At 52.7% G+C, this 22,621-nt stretch overlaps 1 protein-coding gene across 1 annotated transcript in view; it reads right to left on the bottom strand.

Annotated features, from left to right (window-relative positions):
- Positions 1-22,621, bottom strand: part of CCDC33 (coiled-coil domain containing 33) — a 116,113-nt gene that overhangs the window by 54,696 nt on the left and 38,796 nt on the right. Inside the window, 9 exon segments of the mRNA XM_068541939.1 lie at positions 4,367-4,443; positions 5,411-5,461; positions 5,464-5,538; positions 6,188-6,317; positions 12,372-12,492; positions 13,235-13,326; positions 16,538-16,654; positions 18,255-18,364; positions 22,367-22,591. Coding sequence (XP_068398040.1) covers positions 4,367-4,443; positions 5,411-5,461; positions 5,464-5,538; positions 6,188-6,317; positions 12,372-12,492; positions 13,235-13,326; positions 16,538-16,654; positions 18,255-18,364; positions 22,367-22,591 — 998 coding nt within the window.

Raw genomic sequence — 22,621 nt, 5'->3', positions numbered from 1 at the left:
GCTGTGGGATCTTGAAACTAGTTCATTAGAAGAGGCAGACTGCTTAGCCCGGAGAATCATAGACTCCTGGGGGACCAGACCACACTCTTCAAAGAGAAGAGGCCAAGATCAGAGGGTGAATGGAGGAGACTAGGGGTTTATTCGTGTATGTATATATGGAGTAGTCATAGGCTCGTGGGTTTTCAGAGGCTAATGGACCTCCAAGGTGAACTCCCACTGAACACGGAATAAAGGGAAGTTTTCTGTGTATACACAGATGTCTGTGTTTTTCTAGCTTTTTGTAGCTATATGTAGTTATACATGTATGTACTCATCTACACACACAACCCTAGCTTAAGGCAGAACACTCTGAGCAGCAGGTGTCCATAGAGAAGTTCCATCAGAAGGAAGAAGCTTAACCCAGCACCAGCAGAACCAGCTTCAAGCACAATATCCCAAACCAGGAAACCACTCCTTCTTGCCATTGACTGTGACTGCTAGTCTGCCTGCCAGCGTGCTGGAAGGAGGCTTGCAGGGGTTGCACTGCAGCCCCAGAGGGCAGAGTCAGGAGCTTGGGGCAGAGGGAGAGCCCCGGGAGGTAGGGTGGGCTCAATGTGGGGTAAGCATTTCTATCAGCTGTAGGCACTGAACCATGGGATGGGCTGCTTCTAGAGGTAGTGAACTGCCCCCTGACATGGCAGAGCAAGAGGAGAGGCTGGGATGACCACCCGTGGTGGATGGCATCAAGGAGATTTCTGTCCAGGGTGGGCTGTGGAGAGACACCTCTGTGGTCTCTGCCTATTTGGAAATTCCACAGTGTTCTTGTTCCTGGAACTCTGAGAATGGGTGATATGGAAGCAGTGGGTGTGGGGAAACTGTGTTCACCAAAATGTCAGTTAACCAGGATGGCCTGTGCCCAAACCTCCAGGACATGAAGGCTCTCAGGAAAGAGGCTGTGTCCTCAAGTGGGAGGTACCCAAATAGGACAGGCATATTCATTTGTTCTGAAGCATTTCTTCTCTGTAGTACAGCTGTCTATGAGCAAGAGTTGCCCCTAAGATGGAGCTGTTAGCCAGGTGGACAAGGGGTCCGGAGAGGCCCATTATCACAAACCCCGCTGCAGATGGAGTATCCACAGGGCTCTAAGATCTCCAGGCTTCAGGTAGTGGCTCTTGGGGCTTTGAGCAGTGTTTGATTTAAACAGTGGAAGAATCGATAGTTCTGGTCCTAGGTCTGGCGCTTCCTTCCCACGGGCTGGAATGCAGAGATGAAAGTTGGGTGCCTCTCACCATGAATTGGTGGCCAACACCTTAGGTGAAACAACAAGATGGAAGGAACCGGGTCTTCTCTGTAACAGCGGCTTGGCTGGTAACCTTACACAGAGAGCACATCAAATCCAAAGAGCCTGTCTGAGCACATTCCCTATCGTGTAACCTCGTTTGAGTTTCATCAGGCCTCATATCATGAGCTGATATCTGCTCATGAATTGATTTGCTCTTATCTGGTCCACACTCCCTGCTCTCTAAGAATACAAGTTTTATGAAGACAGGGCCTTTTTCTCATCTTTTTCAATGTAAGATTCCTAAACCCAGGACAGTATCTGCTCCACAGCCAGGTGCTCAGCAAGATTTGCCGTTGTGCGGAGAACGGTGGTGGTGTTACAGAGAAGGCGATGGTGAGGAATGGAGCTGGGGACACTGTAGATGCAGTGCCATCTGATCTGTTCATCAACACCCTCCCACCTCCACATAGGGAGAAGGATGACAAAAGGGATGAGACACGAGCAGAGAGCCATGTCCACGCCTGAGGAGGGTAAATGCAAGCAGACGGGCTCCACGGCTGCCGGCCCCTCCCTCTCCTCATTGCAGTCCAGAAGGGCAGCCAAAATTCTAGTCCTCATCAAATATATGTGGGATAAAAGAATGAATGACCGGGTACCATGGCTGTAAGATTATGCCAAGTCCATCTTAGCTTTTCATATTAAGGCGCCCAAATTGGACTTCAAGCTTCTAGAATCAAAGTGAGTCAGTTATTGGCCAATTCTCAGATCGTTTCACCAAGAAACAGTTTAACCACAAAAAGACTTCTCTTCTGTGTGTGCCAATGCGGGTGTGAAAACGTCTGTGTGTCAGTTTGCTCGAGTGTGGGAGCATGTATATATGCACTAAATGTGTGCACTCTTGCAGAGGGATGTGTCTATTTGTGTTGCATGTCTTTGCATTTGTGATTGTCTCTGTGTGGGTATTCAAATGTGATTGTCTCTGTGTGGGTATTCAAATGTGATTGTGTGAGACTCTGTATGTGTAGAGCTGTGTGTGTGAATTCTTGGCTGCAGAATTTGAATTTCCTCCAGTACTATTTTCCTGGTACACACCCAATCTTGAGCCCCTTTCTTTTCCTTTCTTCTCAGAAATCCACTACTGAAAGGTTTTTTTACCCGCCTCCAGGGGGAGGGGGCTGGGGGAAGGGGAAGCTAAAATCACAAGGCCCAGATCAAAACACTCAGCAGCTAAATGAATTCGGCAGCATTTTCCCGCATGACTTGGAGGGATAATTTAGTGAAGCCACCAGCTGGAAGGAAAGGGATTAATTCTGCACTTAGCCCGGCTCCAGTGAATAATTCATCACTGAGACCTTTGTGCCCAGCCCCTGGGCAACTGGGGAAGTGTCCTGCCCACCTGCCTGTTGCCTGCCTGGGACCCCCAGTGCCCTGACCAGTGGCACTTGACGCTTCTTTCGGTTCTCAGGACACCCGTGCCCCAGCAAAGGGGTAGGAGGCAGGGGGAGGTGAGGAAGGGGCTGGCAGTGGCCACTGACAGACTCTAGACCCTGAGAAGAGCCATGGAGGCTTGAGCTCCAGTCTGGGACATCTGGGATCCCTGCTTCCCCTTTCCTGGGGTCTTTTGTTGCCTCTGTGTCCCCTCCCCTCTCAGTAACTTCTCCATCCTGTACCTGGTTTGGTGGTGATGGTGGTGGTGTGGATGTCAGGTTGTATCTAACAAACTCTCTCTCACCAAGAATTAGAGGAGTCTCTACAGGGCAATGTGGAACATTCTACAGTGGGGAGTGTTAATGGGAGGTTTCAAGCACTCACGAGAGGCCTTGTGGGGAGAAAGCTTTGGGTGGGTACCTTCCCAGGTAGACCTCTCAGACCCTCCAACAAGGAACTCCCTGCGTTCTTCACAGGTAAGGTCACAGGGCCAAGTATTACCCCAGAGCTGGTGGCTATTTTTCCTGGCATGGGAAGCTAGCAGGAGTGGACTGATCCAGACATCAGCCCCTGCAAGCATTTCCAGGGGGTCATGGTCCTCAACTGCCCACATCCCAGCTTCATGCCTCTCTCAACACCACAGAGAGAAAAGTGGGAAAATTCCAGCCTGTCAGGTGCACTGGAGCCAAATGACCCGAGTCCAAGCTGGACTTCAGAACCCAGGTATAGCTGATAGAGGAAGTGATCCCATCCATCAGGCAGGGCTCAGTCCCTGGGGACTTTCAACTTGGGGCAACCCAGCTGTGGTGGGCAGGATTCCAAAAATGAGCCTACAAGATTCCACACCCTAATCCCTGAAACCTGTGAATATGATGAGCTTTCACTCCTGTGATTATGTTACATGACACAGTTGACCTTAAGATGGGGCCATTATCAGAGTGAGCCTGACCTAATCACATGAGCCCCTTTAAAAGCAGAGTGTTTTCTCTGGCTGCTGACAGAGGAGAAAGTCAGAGAGCTTTGCAGTGTGAGGGGGAGTTGATATGCTTGCTGGCTTAAAGATGGACGAGGCATTGTGAGAAGGAATGTGGGCGGCCTTCAGGACCTGAGAGAGGCCCCCGGCTGACAGCCAGCAAGGAAACGGACCTCAGCCCTACAACTGCAGGGAACTGGATTCTGATGACAACCTAAGGGAGCCTGGAAGCACACTCTTCCCCAGAGCCTCCAGATAGGAACAGAACCCTGCCAGTATCTTGATTTCAGCCTTGCTGTATTGGATTGCCTACCTACAGAAGTGTGAGCTCATAAGTGGGTGTTGTTTTAAGCCACTAAGTCTGTGGTAGTTTGTTACACAGCAACAGAAGCTAATATCCAGTTCACGCTTGTAGAATCTTGATCCCAGTAAGCCAGGCTTGGCTTGGGCTGAGTTAGAGGCTGACTCCCCGGTCTGAGTGGCCCTCTGTTCTCAACTCTCTCTTCCTAATCTCAGTTTTTTCAAGCCTTGAATCACCCTCAGAAATTTCCATCCAAAACAGCAGCCCCATCCTTCTAAAAGCCCCTGGCCCCAGCCCCTGAATAAGGCCAGCGACTGAAAAGGAGGTTGGAACCCACGGAGAGGCTACAACAGCTGACGCGTGGCTGCCCCCGCCCTGAGCTTCCCCTGACCTACAGTCTTACCTCAGAGGAAAGCAGCCGGAAGGAGAGATCCACCGTGGGGACCTCACCATTTATGGTTTTCAGCTTGGTGTCCTGGAGGAGGAGAAGGGAATAGTCGGCCACACCGGCCAGGGCAGGCAGCTTCTGCCTCTGCTTTGTCCATTGTTTCAGATTCCCCAGGGAAGTACCTGTTGGACGCTGTGCCCAGAGAGTGGGAGGGAGGCGGTAGCTGGTCTCCCACCTCTGCTCACCCTCACTGCTTCCGTACTACCCTCCCCAACTCCACAGGAGACCTGACTGGCTCCTTCAGACTTGCCTCCTGGCAGAGTGGGGAAGCTCCAATTTGTTGAGGTCTATTATGTCAGGATGGCCAGAGTATTTTAGGGAAAAAGGTGGCATAGAAATAGACAACGATCATAATAACACATTGATTCTTATTGAGAACGTATTCTGTTCTAAGTGCTTTACAGGTATTTCCTCCAAAAAAACCTCATAGCAACCATATGAGAGAAGTACAATTACTATGAACCCATTTTACACACAGGGAAACTAAGTCACTGAGACCGAGTAATTTTTCCATGGTCATGTAAGCTGGTAAGTAGTAGAACCAGACCGTCTGGCTCTAGACTCTCTCACTATGCAGAGAAATAATCTACGGCATGTTGTTCCTATTTTAGAGATGGGCATTCTAAGGTTCAGAGAGGTTAAGTAACTTGCCCCAGGATCTACAGTGAGGACTAGGGCAAGTCAAGATTTGAACCCAGGTCTGGGTGGTTAAAAGTCTGAACTCTTGCTGCTATCCCCTAGGGCCTCCCTGTGCTTCTCCCAAGTTGTCTCGTGGCAATTTCATCACAAGCCCGGGGGTAAGACTGAATTTTGGTGTTGGGGGTACTCCTCACACCTGACAGCAGTCAGATTCCCTGGTGCAGGCTCTGGTGGAAGCTGCTGGAGAAGCCAGATTTGCCTCTGTTGGCGGGGGCAAGGTGGAGCAGGTTGGGGAGGGGTGGGACCAGGTGGATCTGCCGTGGACCCTGTCTAGGGGACGGTGGTGGGTACTCCCGGTGATGGGGAGCTTCTCCACACGCAGCCCATTCAGGCCCTTCCCTGTCAGCATATGCGGTGCAAACGGCTCTTTAGCGGCAACACGGAGATACCCGGGGGCTTGTTGAGGGTCCATGGTTCACTGTCTTTCACTGTGGAGGTAGGACGGGCTGGGGTTCCCATCAAAGCCCCCAGCCCAAGCTTCTTGGATCCCAGTGTCTGAGGTCCCAATGGGGCCCATCCTTTGGTACCTGACATCTAATTCTCCCATCCCTCACCGCCCACCTCTTTCCTGCCTCCTGGCCTCTCCCTGCAAAAATCTCCTCTTCCTCCTCTGCCCTTCAGGGCTTCCTGAGTTCAAGACCAACTCTAAACATATTCCGTGTCTCTGGGTGTTTATATAGCTATCCCTTGTCTCTGTCCTTTGGGGGCTTCACTCTTACAGTGTGGAACTAAGACTGTGGATCAGCCGGTCTCTGAATCCTGTCTCCCCACAAAGCTCCCCCTGTGAGCTCTGATGGCTCCTCCCCTCCCTGATAGGCACTGTGGATGGGGTGGTGGTGTAATAGTATGAGGGTCTAGTATGGGAATAGGGCCCATGTGTCCTGGCCCATATCCCAGTGTTGTCATTGGGACAAGGAAGCCAGCCAGGGGCTCCCCAACCTGTCTGCACACATGGGGAGGCTGCCTCGGGACCCCTCACCCAACCCCACAGGATGCAGAGGCAGGATGGTCTGAACACCCTTTCATACACATGTCCTGGTATGTGGCGGCCCTGACATGGCGACGGGGGTCACTTACTTGAAGACAAGGAGTAGTACTCCAGCACCAGGGCTGTGTCCTCTGGGAAGCTGGTGGCTCCAGCTCGGCCTTGGAAGAGGAAGGACTGATTCCACAGGGGCAGTTCTGGGGGTCCCACCGGCTTGGACAGCTGACAGGAGAAGGTGGGAGAAGGTGGTGAGGCCACAGCTTCTCCCAAATCAAAGGATGTCCAGATATTTGGTTGTGTGCGTGTCTATATATGTCCCAGATGTTTGTCCCGATTATAAAAGCAATAAATACACACTTAATGAAGAAACTTTGGAAAAAGAAGAAAAGTAGAAAGATGAAAGAAAAAAACCCACCTAAATTCTTACACTAAAGACAACTGTTCATAAGATTGTGTGTTTCTTTCTAGTTTTTTCCCTATGCCTATTTTATATATAACTGTCAACCTAACATCCTGCCTTTTTCATTTACCATTAAAACCTAAGCATATCCAGAGTCCTAAGTAACACTAATTACCCAGCTTTAGTAGCTGCAGGATATTCTGTCACGTCCAAGTGTCCTGGTTTCTCCCTTCCCATTTGTTCAATAACACTGCATTGAATATTCTTTGATACATAGCTCTGTATCTCAAATTATTTCCTTAGTACAAATACCCAAAATAGAATTGCTGAGTTAAAGGACATGCATATTTTAAGGTACTTGATTCATCCTGGGTAAACTGTTTTCCTAAAGAGTTGCACCAGTGTTCCCACCCATGGCTGGTGGTGTCATAGATGCCAAATTAGACGAGACCTCTGCCCTTGTCACCAGCCCTTCTCTTCCTCGCAGGAGCCACGGCAGGTCTTCAATAGGGGATCTGGGGGACTTGATGGCATGCTAAGCCAGCAGCTGGAGCACACATGTGGGTAATATTTAAACAACAAAATAAGACAACATAACTATAGCCCCTAAACAAGGGACCACCTGAGACACTCCCATGGGTGGTCAGAAAAGACATCTTGGAGGAAACAGGACCAGAGGAAGCCTCTGAGGGAAGATCTGGCAGACTGAAGGGAGGGAGGATGTTATTCTGGGTGGGAAAACAGCCTAAGCAAAAATGTGGAGGCGGCATCAAGCCTGGCATGTGTGGACACCTAGAATGAGGAAGGACTCCAGGGGAAGGAGGTCTGGCATCTGCAAAGGCCAGAAGGTAGTGAGTGAGGAATGGGACTTGGGGGCATCAGCCTGTGACACCCAGCAGGCAGCCCTGCATGGTCCCAACACAGGGAGGGGCTGGGGGGTCATTGACACAGACTCTCCAAGTGGCTGCCTTGCCTCTGCCCCCAGCCAGGGGCTGTCAGCAACTGTGGCAGCCGCTCCCACCTCCCGCTCCCCTGCGGGAATCAGTCATCACTCGAAAAGGTCAGCACAAATGCACCGCCAGCTCCAGGAGTTATTGATGCAGGATGGCGAAATATCAGTGTGGGCCCACTCCCCCTGCCGTGGCAGGGCCCTGATGCCTGTCACACTAATGTGTCTGCTCCTGTTCTCCCAGGCCCAGCCTGTGGCCCAGCTGTGTCTGCCCCTGCCCCTGGGGAGATGAGCTGCAGTCACTCTGGGGCTAGGGGGCCCTGAGTACAGGGATAGTGACTTGGGTGACGGAGTGTTCTTGAGAGCAGGCTCTGGTGGCAGCTCAAGGACAGCCACTTGGCCACCAGGCCAGGCCAGAGAAGCTTCTCTGGGTTCTGTGGTGCCTGGGAATGGCCTTTCAGGATTTATCCCCAAACCAAGCTCTTCCCAGAGCCACCCCATTCTCCTGAATCCCCAAGGGGCATCCGCACAGCCTGGACCATCTGCCAGACACTAGGGCACTCAAGGAGGACCTGTGACAGCCCCCTCCGCCCCATCCCTTGTTCCCACCCAGGAAGAGGGGTGTTTAATGGACGCTGGCTGTCCTCTCTAGGGCCTATTAATGTGTCTAAATGGAGTCTACAAAGCAAGAAACAGTGTCTGCCTGCCCAGGAAGGACAGCTCCTTTCCTGAATGGTTTCCCAGATAAGTCCCTGAGGAAAGGGCCCTTGAGACCTAGAATTGGGGAGGGAAGGTCAGCCTCTCTCATGTGTGTATGGGGTGGGGCAGGGAATCAAGGTTAAACCACCTTCAGAGTCTGACGCCAGGGATCTGGCAAAGGTGCTGGTGGCATGTGTGGGGCGGGGAGCCCCGCGAGCAGGGAAGCCATTCCCCACAGATGCTTATGGGAAAGACCCTGGCAGGCTGTGCAATAAGGAATGTGATTAACCTTCAGCTGAGATCTTCAGCAAAGCCATTAACCCCCAGACACTGAGGCAGACCTGCCTTCTCTGGGGACAGAGCCTTCATTACATGGGCCTGTGGTCCCTCCTCCCATTTCCCCAGGGCCCACCCACACCCACACCTGCTGCTGCCTGTTCTGGCCAGATGTAGTGGTGGGAGGAGTAGCTGCTGGGGCAGCTGATGCTGGGTGGCTAGGACACCTAGGCTCTGGGCCCAGGTTTGCCTCAACCTTGCTGTGTGACCTTCAGCAAGTCCTTTCCCCTCTCTGGGACCTGGTTTTGTCATTGTCCGGTGAGAAAACATCTTATGCTCCGTGCTTTGAAAGGCTGTTTTGAGGGTGGAAGGAGACAGTGGATGTTTTGCTATGAAGGTGCAAGTTCAATTCAATTGAACTCAGCAAATGCTGATTGGCAGCTTCTCCATTCTAGTGGCCTCTGGAGTTCAGCAGGGCATATGGGAGAGCTACAGCCAGACCCTGCTCCTCTCTGGAGCTCATCGTCTTGCAAGAGGATAGGACACACACACACACACACACACACACACACACACACACACACACACACACATCCCTATGATCCGTGCAGAGGCCTAAGCAAGTTGTGGGATGTGGAAGCTGAATGTCTGAGGGGCAAGCTATGACTTCCAACCTGGGGAGGGGAGGACCTTAGGGATCGTGCAGTAGGTAAGAAGGTGGAAGGGCGTTCCAGGCTCAGAGCACAGCAGAGGCAAAGACTGGGAGGTGACGGAGGACAGCATGGGTGTGAAGAGCCAGTCATCCAGTGGAGCTAGGGAACACCTGGGTGAACTGGGGCAGTGAGCCAGGAGGCTGGAGGGGACAAGTCCTTGTGTATCTGGCTGACAGTGAGGGCTTTGTCCTGTCCATGGTAGGGACAAGGAGTCCGGGGTAGGACCTAATCCAGGGCAGGGGGTCACCCTGGCCACTTGTCACAGGATGGATGGGATGGGAGTCTCCTAGTGGAGGCTGCTGCAATGGTCCGGGCAAGAGAAGATGCCAGCAAGGTCTATGGGATGGACAGGAGCCCATGAGAGCTTGGGTACAGACTGCTATGGGGGCTGAGCAAGGAGATGAGAGTGGACACAGACAGCTTTTTTCACCACTGCTTGTGTTTCATCAGCCAGGAGCTCTATCAGCTCTGCAGGAGGCCAGGCCAACAGGAGCCACTTGTTGGGCAATGGCACCCCTCAAGAGTACAGGGTGCAGGGCAGGAGTGACTCCCAAGTCCCACCCTATGTTGGGTCCCACAGGCTGGCCCAGGTCAACAAGTGCATGTGATCAAATTCTGGCAAAAAAGATGAGAGGAGGGAGTCTGCTGAAGGGCAGCTGGAGGGGAGGTTTCCACCTCCTCATAAAAACCATCTGTGGGACTTCCCTGGTGGCGCAGGGGTTAAGAATGCTCCTGCCAATGCAGGGGACACGGGTTTGAGCCCTGGTCCGGGAAGATCCCACATGCCGCGGAGCAACTAAGCCCGTGCACCACAACTGCTGAGCCCGCATGCCACAACTACTGAAGCCTGCGCGCCTAGAGCTCATGCTCTGCAACAAGAAGCCACCGTAATGAGAAGCCCGCGCACCGCAACGAAGAGTAGCCCCCGCTCGCCGCAACTAGAGAAAGCCCGCACGCAGCAACAAAGACCCAACGCAGCCAAAAATAAATAAATAAATACATTTATTAAAAAAAAACCACTTGTGGGAAGGGGAGGCTCTCTCTTCCTCTGGTCTTGGTCATGTCTGCGGGGGGGTGCCAGGAACATTTTGCCCCCTGAGCTCTTAGCCAGCTGAAGATGGCAATACAGGGGTGTTGGAAGGATCCTGAGTCCTTGCGGATGCTGCTGAGCCCAGGCATCAACCAGTTCTGGCGGCATCTTCATGGGGACCCCTCCCAATGTGCCACAGTAAATATCCTTAGAGTTTAAGTCCCTGTGAGTTGGGGTTTATATTACTTGTAGCCAAATGTAACAAGAGCAATGGTGAGGCTGGCCTCAGAAGGGGCATTGGCACTAGGGGAGGGGCAGCTCTGAAAGTGTCTGAATCCGTTTACCTTCCACCCTGGACTTGGACGTTTTGCACAGGTTATCCCCGTAAGTTCTCCTAATAGCCTAATAAGGTAGGAATCAGGAATTGGAGAAATTAAGAAGCTTGCCAAAGGTCACACAGCCAGTAAGTCACAGAAGACGGGTCAAACCCAGGTCTGCTAGGCCCTCAAATCCCTGCCCAGAGTGTTTTTTCATGGTGGGCAACTGGTGGGACATCACAGCATCCCAAGATGTCAGAGAGACAGGTCCTAGAAATAACCTAGTCCAACCGCCACCCGCTCAGCTGAGATGAGGGGACTGATGCTTGGAGAGGGGACAGGGCAGGGGTCTGTGTGAGCTGCTGACTGGTGTCCCTTCCAAGTAGGGCTCTGCCCACTCCCCCCATCTCCCCACCTGTGCCACAGAAGCCTGCCCCTGTCCTCTCACTGCTGGCACCTGGGCACCTCTGCCGGCTGCCAGTGAGTTCTCAACCTGGCCCAACTGCCATGGTGCCGGGTGACTTTCAGCAAGCATCTTGCCATCCCTGGACCCCTGGCCTCGAGTCCCACACATGCAGGAGGCACTGGGGACATCTCCCTCACCCAAAATAGTTAGGCAGCAAAGGCAGCCAGAGAGGCCCCGGGGTAGGGAGGGGGCTCACTCATTAAAGCAGCCAGCGCTTCCTGCCCCTCGGGACTGCCTGCTGATTGGTTCATAATTTTCTGGGCAAATGCAGGACCACGTGTGAGATGACTCTGGGGAAATCAGGCTGAGGATTGGTTTGGGTTTGAAGCCTCTGTCCCCCGAGTCCCCCTTTGTCCCACCCCTCCTCATCACCATCACTCTTGTTCGTGTCTAAGCCTTCTTCAAATGTCTTTGCCTTTAAATGAAGGCTGGGGCTCCGAAGGGGTACCTCATGCTGTATTTGCCACGCCAGACATGAACTCTGGTTGGCAGACAACAGGAAGGACTTCCCAAGCTCTCCTGTCTTCTTCAAGGCCCCTAGGAATGTTGGGACCGTCGTGTGGGGCAAGGTCCCACTGAAGTGTAGACTATGGGAAGAGATTGATAGGGCCATGGCCCTGGACCCAGCCACAATCTGCACACCCCTCCCCGACGTACTCAAACCCACCACCCTCCTCTCCAACCCTGATGTGTATCATGTCCGTGCACCCCCATCTCCACACCTGTGCTCTTGTTCTCAATCGCCCTGTACTAACATTCCCCTATTAAAAACTCAGGAGTCCTATGTCTGGACACCTGTTCAGGCTTCACATCCCTCTCACCTCTGGCTAAGATAAATTTTTTTCTATTGTGGTAAATAGGCATAACATAAAATTTATCATTTTAACCATTTTTAAGTGTATAGTTCAGTGGCATTAAGTACATTCACAATATTGTATAACCATCACCACCATCTATTTCCAGAACTTTTCATCATCCCAGACAGAAGCTCTGTACCCATTAAATAATAATAACTCCCCATTCTCTCCTCCTCCCCCAGTCTCTGGCAACCACAGTTCTACTTTCTGTCTCTATGAATTTGCCTGTTCTAGGTACTGAATGTAAGTGGAATCATACAATATTTGTCTCCTCTCCTCTGATTTTTATAGCTCTGACAGTCCCTCCTGGTTTGTTATTAATTATACATTATCTTGTGTTGATATTTAACCTTTTCACATGTGTGACTCCTGTCTTCATCAAACCAAGGGCTCCCTGAGGGCAGCTTCTCCACAGCACAGACAGGCATGGCCTTGGGTTGGGATTCAGTAAACTCTTACTTAATCGTTAAGTGAACAGCTGACTGAGTGAGTGAGTGAACGAATGCACAAGTCGGTGAGTTACTAGAGGTATAAGCCAGAGAGAGGGCAAATGAGGGAAAGAGCCATACCTGAGGGCACCCATCCTGGCTGACCCGAGGAACATCAAAGTTCATCACGGATGGGATAGGGAAGGAGAGTGGGGTGATGGGAAGCCCCAGGGATGCCGGGTCCCGGTTTACCTGATTGACTCTGGGCAGGCAAAGAGACAGGGGTCAGCACAGGAGTGCTATGGGTCTCCAGCACCGTTGGCTCTGCCCAGCCAGGCAACCAAGGACTCCCACGTGTGCTCTGGATTGATGTGAGAGAGGAAAAGATGAAGTCGCCCACGTAGTTCAGGTCTGGACACCCCGACAGGTGGTGGACCCTGGTCCTTCTGATCGCTGGTCCAAGCCTTGAGAAAGCCTTGGTCAGGAGACGGGCTGTAGCTCCCAGGTTCCCTTCCCCATGACTCACTGTGGCCTTGACTGAGTCCCCTCCTGTGGACTGTGAAACCCAAAAGAGGCCTGGGGAGGAGGGGGATGAACCAGGGCTGGGGCCAGGGAGACCCCCAGGAGGGTGAGGAAGCGGACTCCTAGGCAGGGCTAAAGGTCATGAAATTGAGAGGACCCTTAGGCTGCCTCCTCTGGGGACAGCCAGCCACTTGATGGTGCCTGGCCCTGAACTAGAGTGGGAGGGGAACTGTGGATGTGGTGGGTATAGATGGGGGGGCACGTTTGGAGGGGCTGAGGACCCTTCTCCTCTACGTGCTGGCTCCCCCACTCCAAGCCTGCTCTTGTGAAGGGTCTGAGCTGCCCCTCTCCAGGGCCGTGGCAGCTTCCTGGGACCTCAGCCCCAGTGGGGAGGTTTGTCGGGCCTTGTGGGGAGGGCAGCCTCCCCCCTCCTCTATCACCCCCCCTCCCTCCCTGCCCACCCCTGCCTGGGCCCCACTCACGGAAGCTCCCTGTAGTTGGGAACCGCCCGGGCGATGACTACCGTGGGGCCGGGGCTGTTGACCAGGGGCTCGTTGACCCCCTGGAAAAAGACCTGGGGAAGAGAGGAGGCGGGTGAGCCCTGGGTGGCCTTGGGCCCTCTCGGGGACATGGCCAGCCCACCATCTTTCTCCCCAACAATGAGACCATCCCTGCATCCACATCTCTGCACATGCTCCCGCCTGCTCCTGCCTCACTCGGTTCTTGAACAGAGGTTCAAGGCTGCCCTCCTTCAGGCCCTGGGCCAGACATTGGGAAGGCAGCGGGAGAAGACGCTGATTCTGTCCCCACATACCTCCGCTGCCATCCCAGCAGCTCCTGGTCCTCACCTCTGTCCACTAATGGGCTCCCACTCCCCCTTCAGCCCTCACCCCAAACCCCACCCCCCAGCTGTGGCTCCTTTTACTCCTCTGACCCCTCGTCGGCCTCTGCTTCTACTCCTGCGCCCAACGCATTCCCTTTCCCAGGCAATTTGATACCCGGTGACAAAAGCTGCCTTCTTAAAGATGACTTGGATCATCTTATCCCCCTGCCCCAACCCCACTGCCCTTAGAATGGAGTCCATCATTCTAACCATGATAGCCAAGGCCTGTACGGGTTGGCCTATCTGCCGCTCAGCCCACATATCCAGCAGCCCCCCAACCTCTTTTGTCTCACCCCTCCAACATGCGCCACTTGTTTCTGCTTCAGGGCCTTTGCTTGCGCTGATGCCTCTGCCTAGACTCCCCACCTCCACCCCCACCAACTCAGTGGCTGGCTCCTTCTCCTCTTCTAGAGCTTAAATATCACCACCTCGGAGAGGCCTTCCGTGACTGCTCTTCCTAGAGAAGCCCCCCCCCCCCCCGCCCTCTCAGCCCCTAGATTGCCTCGTCATAGCATCAGCATCACTTGTGTTATTCTAATTTCTTTCTTGTTTATTTTCTGTCCATTCGACTAGAACCCTGGCTTTGCAGGGGCAGGGACCATATCTATCTTATTCACTGCTGTATTCCCAGCTTTTAGCAAAAGTATCTGACAGAGAGTAGAAGCTCAATATGTGCTTGTGGGATAAATGAGTGACATTAATGAAGGAGAAAAGGGGAGAACAGGCGCGAGAGAGGTTGACTGTGTTTATGAGTGTGAGAGAGAGAGAGAGAACAAGAGTCCTGGGAGGGGGAGGAACAGGAGACAGGCAGTGGCCTCAAGGAGGCGCTGGGGTTGAGCTGGCCTTGGAGGATGGGTGGTGATACTGATTACACGGTGCTGATGGGAAGAAAAGCAGGAAGAGGAAGGGACTCCGGACTTGGCTAAGGGGCCACGTCTCAGGGACACCTCAGGATGGGAAGCGGCCCCTGCCAGGTTGGACCATACCTTCCCTGGTCCTTCTAGTTCTGCCTTCAATGGGAGGAGAGAGGCTGGGAGTAGGGGCTTGTCCTGGATCTTTTCCTTTTTCTCCTCCCCCTACTCCCCCAGCACCCTCTCCTAAGCCCTTCTGCCAGGACCCGTCTCAGCTGGTTGTCAGCTCACTCCACACAGGTGTGGGCTGATAAGGGCTTGAAATAGTGATGAGGACTTTTCAGGTCTCACTGGGGCCTCTGGAGACTGAATCCCTTTACCAAATTCAAAGGACTGAATCTCTGATGGCGGCATTTCAGACTTCGGATGGGGATGAGGTCTGGGCCTGAGGGATTTCACTGGAACCTGTTAGACTCTCTATTGCTCACAGGGACTCCAACAGGTGTAAGGGCTGAGAGGCGGGGTCTGAGAGGTGTGTGGGGGGGGTGCTAATTTACAACTGTTCTGTGATGAATGGTCAGGTGTGAATGAGACAGCTGCCCAAGCAATTTCTTCTTCCACTGTGCTCCCTGGTCTGCCATCAGGAGCAGACAAGGAGGACATCTGTGCTGGGGCAGGGGAGTGGGCAAGGTGCTGGAGGGCAAAGGGGCCCAGACTCTGTGGGACAAGTCAGAGGGCTGGGGTGGGGTTGAGGCAGATCCACCGGGAGGCGCCCTGCAGGCCAAGGTTCAGCCTGGGTCTCAGAGGTGTGGTCCCCTCTCTGTGGGGCATGGCTTGGGGACAGCAAGGCCAAGCTGTTGTCACTCTTCCTTGTTCCGTGTGTGTGTGTGTGTGTGAGAGAGAGAGAGAGAGAGAGAGAGAGAGAGAGAGAGGAGAGAGAGAGAGAGAGGGGGAAGGCTGCTGGCTGTCCTCAGGAAAGACCATGATCAAAAGGCAGGGGGAGATGGGAGCAGAGGGTGCCTGCAGGTCTGACAAATGCTGACACCAAGGATGGCTGAGGGGAAGCAGAGATGTGGGTCAGGAGCTCTGGGCTCCCATACCAGACTCTCCTTGGGTCTCAGTGTCCCCAGCCGTGAAATGGGGCTAGTGCCCTTCCGGACTTACAGTGATATGGGGCAGATCAGATCAGCCCTGCTGGGGCAGGGGAAGCCCAGAGCTTAAGCCCCCTTGGCTCCCGCCCTGATCATACTCAGGCCATGACTGGATTTGAATCTGTCATCCTGGGCAGTGTGAAGGCTGAGGGAAAGGGAGAGGGGCTAGGTCCCAGGACCACATCTTCCTGGAGCATGCCAGTCCTCCTGGGGTTACTGAAAGACCTAGGGATAGAAGGTAATGGGGGGTGGAGAGCATGTATGGAAGCTAGGCTTAAGCTGGGCCCAGCCCCGGCCTGGTTAATGGAAGAGGCTCCAAAAATAGTCATTGAATGAATGAATGAAGACCTAATGGGAAGACCAGCCAAACAGAAACAGGACTCAAGGAAGAGTGGGGAGGCCCCTAAAATGTTCATTTAGGGGATGTAGATCCTAGGTCAGGAGTCACTACTCCAGAAGGGAGTGAATAAGAGAGAAAACACCAGAGAATGTGGGCCAAGGTAGGGGCACTTTACTTCCCCACATGAGAGTCAGGGAGACATAGGCTATAGGAGCCTCCTGTCCTCCCTACGGCACTCCCTGCAGGGTGTGTGAGGAGCACAGCAAGGGAAGGCAAGGTTAGGGCCGGGTCATATGCCTGGAAAGTGCTGGAAAAGATTAGGCAACGTCATCATCAACTTCATCCCCATCATCCCTGCCATCCCAGGGCAGGTTCTATACCAACTACTTTGGCTATTTTTGAAGAACCCAGTTGCTTTTTTCTTTCTTGATTTCTTCCCCAGACACCCCTGTCCCACACCATCAGACCAGCCAGAGGTGGCCAAGGGCAGAGCCTGGGGCCTGCTCAAAGCTTGGCCCCTTCCCACCCCATCGCACCCCTGGGGGTCCCGGTCCCAGCACCTCCAGAGCTGTGTGGTTGTGGCCCATGTAGTGGGAGATGAAGTTGCCCTTCCGAACGACTGTTGCATAAAGTTGGGTCTTGGCGGTGGCTTCATCGGCTTTCCCAGACTCAGTGGGCTGGGGACAGGGTGGGGGAAGAAGACACACAAGGAGGAGAGTGACTAAGGGGCAGACCCTGGCCATAAATCCAGCCCTCTACAGACAATCACTTGGCATTGCTCCACTGGGGCTCCGAGATGATAATTAAAGCTCATGGTCCCTGCGAGCCCTTCCAAGGAGATCAATATAATAAATCTTCCCTTTTCTATTTGAATATTTCATCGCCCTCACAAGGACCACTGCCTGCCTTCTCTCTTTGTAAAGATGTGATAACAAGGTCTGGGTTGTAAGTGGACAGAGAGCCAAGAAGTCTGGGTGATGCTCCCAGAATTACAGCTGAAGTGCTGAGTCTCCCAGGTGAGTCACTAATCTCTCTGGGTCTTTGCTTCCTCATCCTGAGGCCCTCGGCTTGGGGTTCTCCTTAGAGTCTAGGGAAGGTAAAGACCCCTGGGGCCATGGTTGAAGAGTTGCTTGGAAAGAAAGTCAGTGCCAGGGCCTGGGGGAGGGAGGGAGGAGGGGAAGTAATCTGAACTGAGCACTTACTATGTGGCAGGTCCCTTGCTAGGTGCTTTATGCCCGTCATTGCACTTGACCCTCCAAATGGCCATGCTAGGAGGGATATTATCTCAATTTTGCTGATGAGGAATTGAGGCCTGGGGTTTTTGGATATACAGTTAGCAAGCAGCAGACCTGGCTTAGGAACCCAGGCTAACGTCACATTGTTCTTTACTCTAAACAACCATAGCGGTCTGGAATGCACATGGAGAGAGGGAAAAGTGATGCTTCTGCCCATCTCTTGCCAGTGCCTGGCACACAGTAGGTGCTTAATAAAGTACTTGAGCAATGAAAGAGTGAATTCTCCCTTCTATCAATCAGCACTGGGGAGAGGGGTTGGGCAGGGGGGCTGGTCTGGGAGAATTAGGCCATGGACTAAGGGGCCTAAGGCTCCCCACTCCAGGCTCATGCCCTATTGCCCACTAGAGGGGTGCATTCCAGGGAACACTTCATTTCCCACACACCCCAACTCTCCTGGGCCTTCTTCCTGTCAATGCAGTGTGACAGCACAGAAAGAACTGGCTTGGGAGACAATGTGACCTAGGCTCACACTTGACTCTGCTATTCACTCGCTTTGTAACCCAGGATGAGAGGATTCTGCTCTCTGGGTCCCAGTTCTATGTATGCAAAATGTGATTCACATTGAGGATTAGAGTTGGTGTGTGTGGTGTCTAGCCCAGAACCTGGAACTTAGTAGGTGCTCTGTAAACACTGTATTTCTTTGATTTTTAGGTACATTTCCACTCTTTAAACATGTATGCAATGAGAATACAGCTTTAATTGGTGTATTCATTTAATGTGGTAGATGTTCCGTGTTTATTGGGCTGTTTTATGGAGATGAACTTGAAGAATTCTAAATTCTTATGGAAATCATTCCTGTCTATCTGCCAGGAGCTATTTTTCCTGAGCCCCACATGGGCCAAGAGTTGTCACACTGCTGGGTGGGCATGGGATGCCCAGGGTTGCTCTGAAGGAATAGCTAGGGCATCAAGCTGGTTCCCACCCGCTGTCCCCCTACTTGTCCCAGGCCCAGATGGGCTCAGAGCCCAGGGCTCTGACTCACTTTCACCAGCTCAGAGTGGTAGGGGTGGAAGACACGCAAGTACTGGATGGGGATTTGCTAGGACAACAGCCCCTCTTTCTTTTTATTGTCCACCACCTTGAGGATCACATCTGGAGAGAGAAAAGATGAACACAGGGTCATGGCAGGGCTTAGCTGACCCCTGTCCCTCCCAGTGAGGTGAGACAGTGAGAGGTGGGCAAGGGAGCAGGGCCCACACTGAAGAACCAACATGCATGCACATGTGTGGAACACACAGATGCACACAACTTCACAAGCACTGTTTGAGCCCCTGCACAGGGCAAGGCTCCATGCTAGGTGCTGTTAGGACTGAAAGATGCAGTTCTCTCCTGTTCCAGAAACTCCCAGCCCAGAGATGAACACACACAGAACTGACCCCAGTCCCCCTAGCAACAGACACATGTGCAGACACAGAGACACACACATAAGCAGGAATAGGACCCCTTCCCAGGAATAAGGCCCCTTCCTCTGGTCACAGACACTCTCACTAACTCCTCAGGCAGGAATAGGAGGGCTTATCTCCCATATGCTGTAGAGGGGGAAACTGAGGCTCAGTAAGGAAAAGTGATCTGCTCAAGGAATCTTTCAAGGCAAATATCAATAAAAGTCTACTCCAAGTAAATGAAAACTGGTCTAAACACTAAGAATGATGCACCACTTAGGAAACTCCTTCCAAAGAGACTACATTTTGCCATCAAATGCATGAACTTCGGAATGAATTCTGAGGAAAATACCAATGACCCGGAAATAATCATGGTGGTCCTACTTAGTGAGTGCCAGGCATGGGGACGGGCACGCCTGAGCCATTATTCCAACAAATTCCCGCAGTCCCTCAAGTAGGAATCACCATTTCTGTTTTCTAAATGTGGACACTGGAGCTCAGAGAGGTTATATAACTTGATCAACATCACACAGCTAGTAAATGGCTGATGTGAGAGGCTGGATTTAGTGACCTTGGAGTCATCTTCCCACTCTGGAAGTCTATGATTTAAGGAAGAACAGGAGATGGGGAAGGAGGGAATGAAGAGGTGGATGGAAGAGGGAGGGAGATAAGAGAGAGATCTATAGAAGAATGGGAAAGGGAGGAGCGGGGTGGATGGGCGTAGCCGAGGGAGACTCTTGGGTAGCTCCTTGCCCTCTGCCTCGCTTCCTGAGACAAGGACGTTTCAGCACCAGGGACAGCTGCCGCTCTGCAGGCTCACTGGGAGCACAGTGCTGCTGGGTCACGTGGAACTGGGTGGGTCATTTGGATGAGGGGGTGGAGGAGGAAGTTGAGAGCTTTGCTGATTACTCTTCCTTTCTTCTTCCTCCCCACAGCTATCCGGGATGCACAGAGAGGGAAAGACACTTGCCAAAGTCCCTCAAGAGCAGGCCATATGGGATTCATGTTCAAAGGAAAGAGGGGAAAATGGTCACCAAAAGGACTTGAGGCTGTCTTGAAGAAACTAGAGTAAGGGACTTCCCTGATGGTCCAGTGGTTAAGACACTGCACTTCCACTGCAAGAGGGCGCAGGTTTGATCCCTGGTCGGGGAAATAAGATCTCATATGCCGTGTGGCCAAAAAATAATAAAATAGAAATATGAGCAAAGTAAGTGATATATTAAAAAAAAAAAAAAAGGCAGAGTAAGGCAAGAGGTGTGAAGTCAGCAGACCTGGTTTCTAGTACTAACACACCAACTTGCTTTGTGGCCTGTAGCCAGTCATTTAGCCTCTCTGAGCTTCATGTTCCTGCTCTGCAAAATGTTAATACTTTAAAGAAGAAAAACTCTGTCCCTCTCCTAATAATTGCTGTAGGGAGGGGAATATGATTTTCAACCTATAAAATTCTAAGCAAATGCTCCTCGAAGCTGTCACCATTTTCCTGCTCATTAACCTTCCGTAGTGCCCCATACGCTTACCCAGCTCCGAGCAGATTGAAAAAGCTCAGCTGGGGGATTCCAGTGCTCCCAGCCAAAGCTACAACAGTAGCTGTGGAGGCTGCAGCCTCTCATGGCCACTACCCATGGGCCCTGAGTCCCCACATACAGTTGGAATTTGCTGAGGCCGAACAAAGGGTGAGTGCCCTGCATTTCTCCCCCCACCCCCCAGTCTCTGCAGCTCTGTGTGGGCAGCCATACAGATGAGCTGTCACTGGAGGGAACGGACAGCCATTCCTCCCTGTTCCTGTCTCCATGCTACAAACACGCTTCATCAGCTTCTCCTCTGGGCATTGTGCCCCTCCGGCGTCCTACAGCTCCCTTTGTGCGGCCAGCGAGCCATTTCTGCCACCAGCCTGCTTTAGCCCTGACACAGGGCCTGCAACTCCCCTTTGCTTTTCATTAACACATCCTCGAGCTACCTCCTGCCCTTCCCCCACCTCTTGGTCTGGTCCCCATCTCCCCCACCCTCCACCGCAGATATCACCACAGCAACCGGTTCCAACCAGGTTCTAACAAGCATCCAGCTACTTCAATCTGCAAAGAGCCTCCTGCCCATATTCTCTGCTTGCCCATGAGGCCTCCCCACCCTCCTGTCCTTCTTGCAGTGAGTCCTGCTTCCCTCTCTGCTACACAGATGGGCCCCAAGGCCACTGACTCATCACGCCCCTTCCGGTAATCACCCCAGATGTGTAGAGCCCAGGACAGGATCACAGCCCTGGTCCACTCATCACAACCCCTAACTTCCTGTCAGCCACATAGATGTATACACACACACAAACTACACACACTTAGGTACCAACAGGCACATATCAGCTCCCAGGTAAATCTAGGTGCACACGTAACACACTGTTACAGCCAGACATGTGAATGCACGCACCATACAAGACACACAGACATGCGTGCCTGTAGGCATAGTCACAAGCACATACTCACACACTCACACAATGTTCACACATGCACATGAACCAGCATGCAGGCATTCACACACAGGCACGCACGAGCATTTGCATGAGATCCTAGGTCAATTTCTCCTCGTTTTCCACATTTTCTCAACAGCTCCACCCATCCCTTTACAGGCAGAAGAAAATCCTCGGGCTTGACCTAGAACTAGCTTCTTCTCCTTTTACCGATGCTCCTCTTCACCCCTTTTCTCTCTCATTTTCCACCGTCTTTAGCAGCTGGCTTTCTGCTCTTTGTGAGGTAGACAGGGAGCTCTGTCTAAGTCCCTGGCAAGAGTTTCAAGGGCAGAGGTAAAGCATGTCATCTGAGGTGTGTCGCTTGCAAGATGGGAGTCTGAGGCTCTTCTGACTAGATACGACCAGAGACATCACGGGCACCTGCGAGTCTATGCTGACTGCCTGATGCCGGTACCCACAGCTGTCCTGCCATCAGCCAGCCAATATTCCTGTGTGCCCGGCTTGAGTTCTCACCTGAGAGTGGAAAGCAGGTGGGCCCCCGGTGTGGAAAACACAAGTGTGCCCACGTATGTGTGTACACTGGTACCTTAAATTGCCTGCAGTGTCAGAATTTGCCAAAACACAGGGACTGGAAAGGCTTCTGGGGTGGAGGAGTGAGAACAATTAGGCAGTTTCTATGACAGCAGCCCCCGACTTTGGAAGCACAGACACACTACTGTCTGACAGTGGGCAGTTCCCGGGGAGGACTAGGCAGGATGTGAAGCCATTCTAGGGAAGCAGCTAGAGCTCAGGAGCTATACTGAGAGCAAGGAATGCTGATCCTAGGTTCCCCCACTTGCTGATGACTTGAGTTGAGCCTGTGATATAAGTTCCCTGGACCTCAGTGTTCTCACCTGAGCAATGGGAGCAGCACCGCTCCTCTTGGGAGGGGTGATCCAATGAGCAGTGCATGGGGACGTGCCAGGAAGCTGTAATGTGCCATTGCAGTGGGAGACGGTGGTAATAACAACCATGAAAATAATAACAATGGTCGTAAAATAGATAAGCTTTCATTGTCTGGAAAATTCATTTATGTGGAACAACTCATTTTTCGAGCAGGCTGGGGAAATGAGGCGTGACAGCATTATGATTTTTTTCCTTTAAAGTGCTTCTAACTGAGCCCAGGGAGACGTTCAGGTGGCTTCCAGCTGCATTGAGAGGGAGGCTGGCTCTGCCCTGCACCCCTCCTAAGCTCCACCTGCCCCCTCACCGCCTCACCTTCATGCCCCGCATCCTCAGCTTGGATCTCCACTTTGACCGTGTCCCCCCCGATGGGGGCTTTGCTGGGCTCCGAGGGCACAGATGTGACTGCCTTGGAACTCTGGTTCTTCGCTTCCTCCGATGTGGTTTTCCTGGCGGAGGGGGGCGGGGGCGGGCAGGCTGAGTCACAGGGAGGGTGCCCTGCCTGCTGCTCCCCGCTCTCAGACCCCACCGTCCATAAATCTGAGCGAAGAGCGGACGGGGCATGAAGCG

This window comes from Eschrichtius robustus, chromosome 1 (genome assembly GCF_028021215.1).
Source record: "Eschrichtius robustus isolate mEscRob2 chromosome 1, mEscRob2.pri, whole genome shotgun sequence".
Classification (NCBI taxonomy): domain Eukaryota; kingdom Metazoa; phylum Chordata; class Mammalia; order Artiodactyla; family Eschrichtiidae; genus Eschrichtius; species Eschrichtius robustus.
Note: the sequence above shows the minus strand (reverse complement) of the source record. Positions and strands in the feature narration are given on the sequence as shown.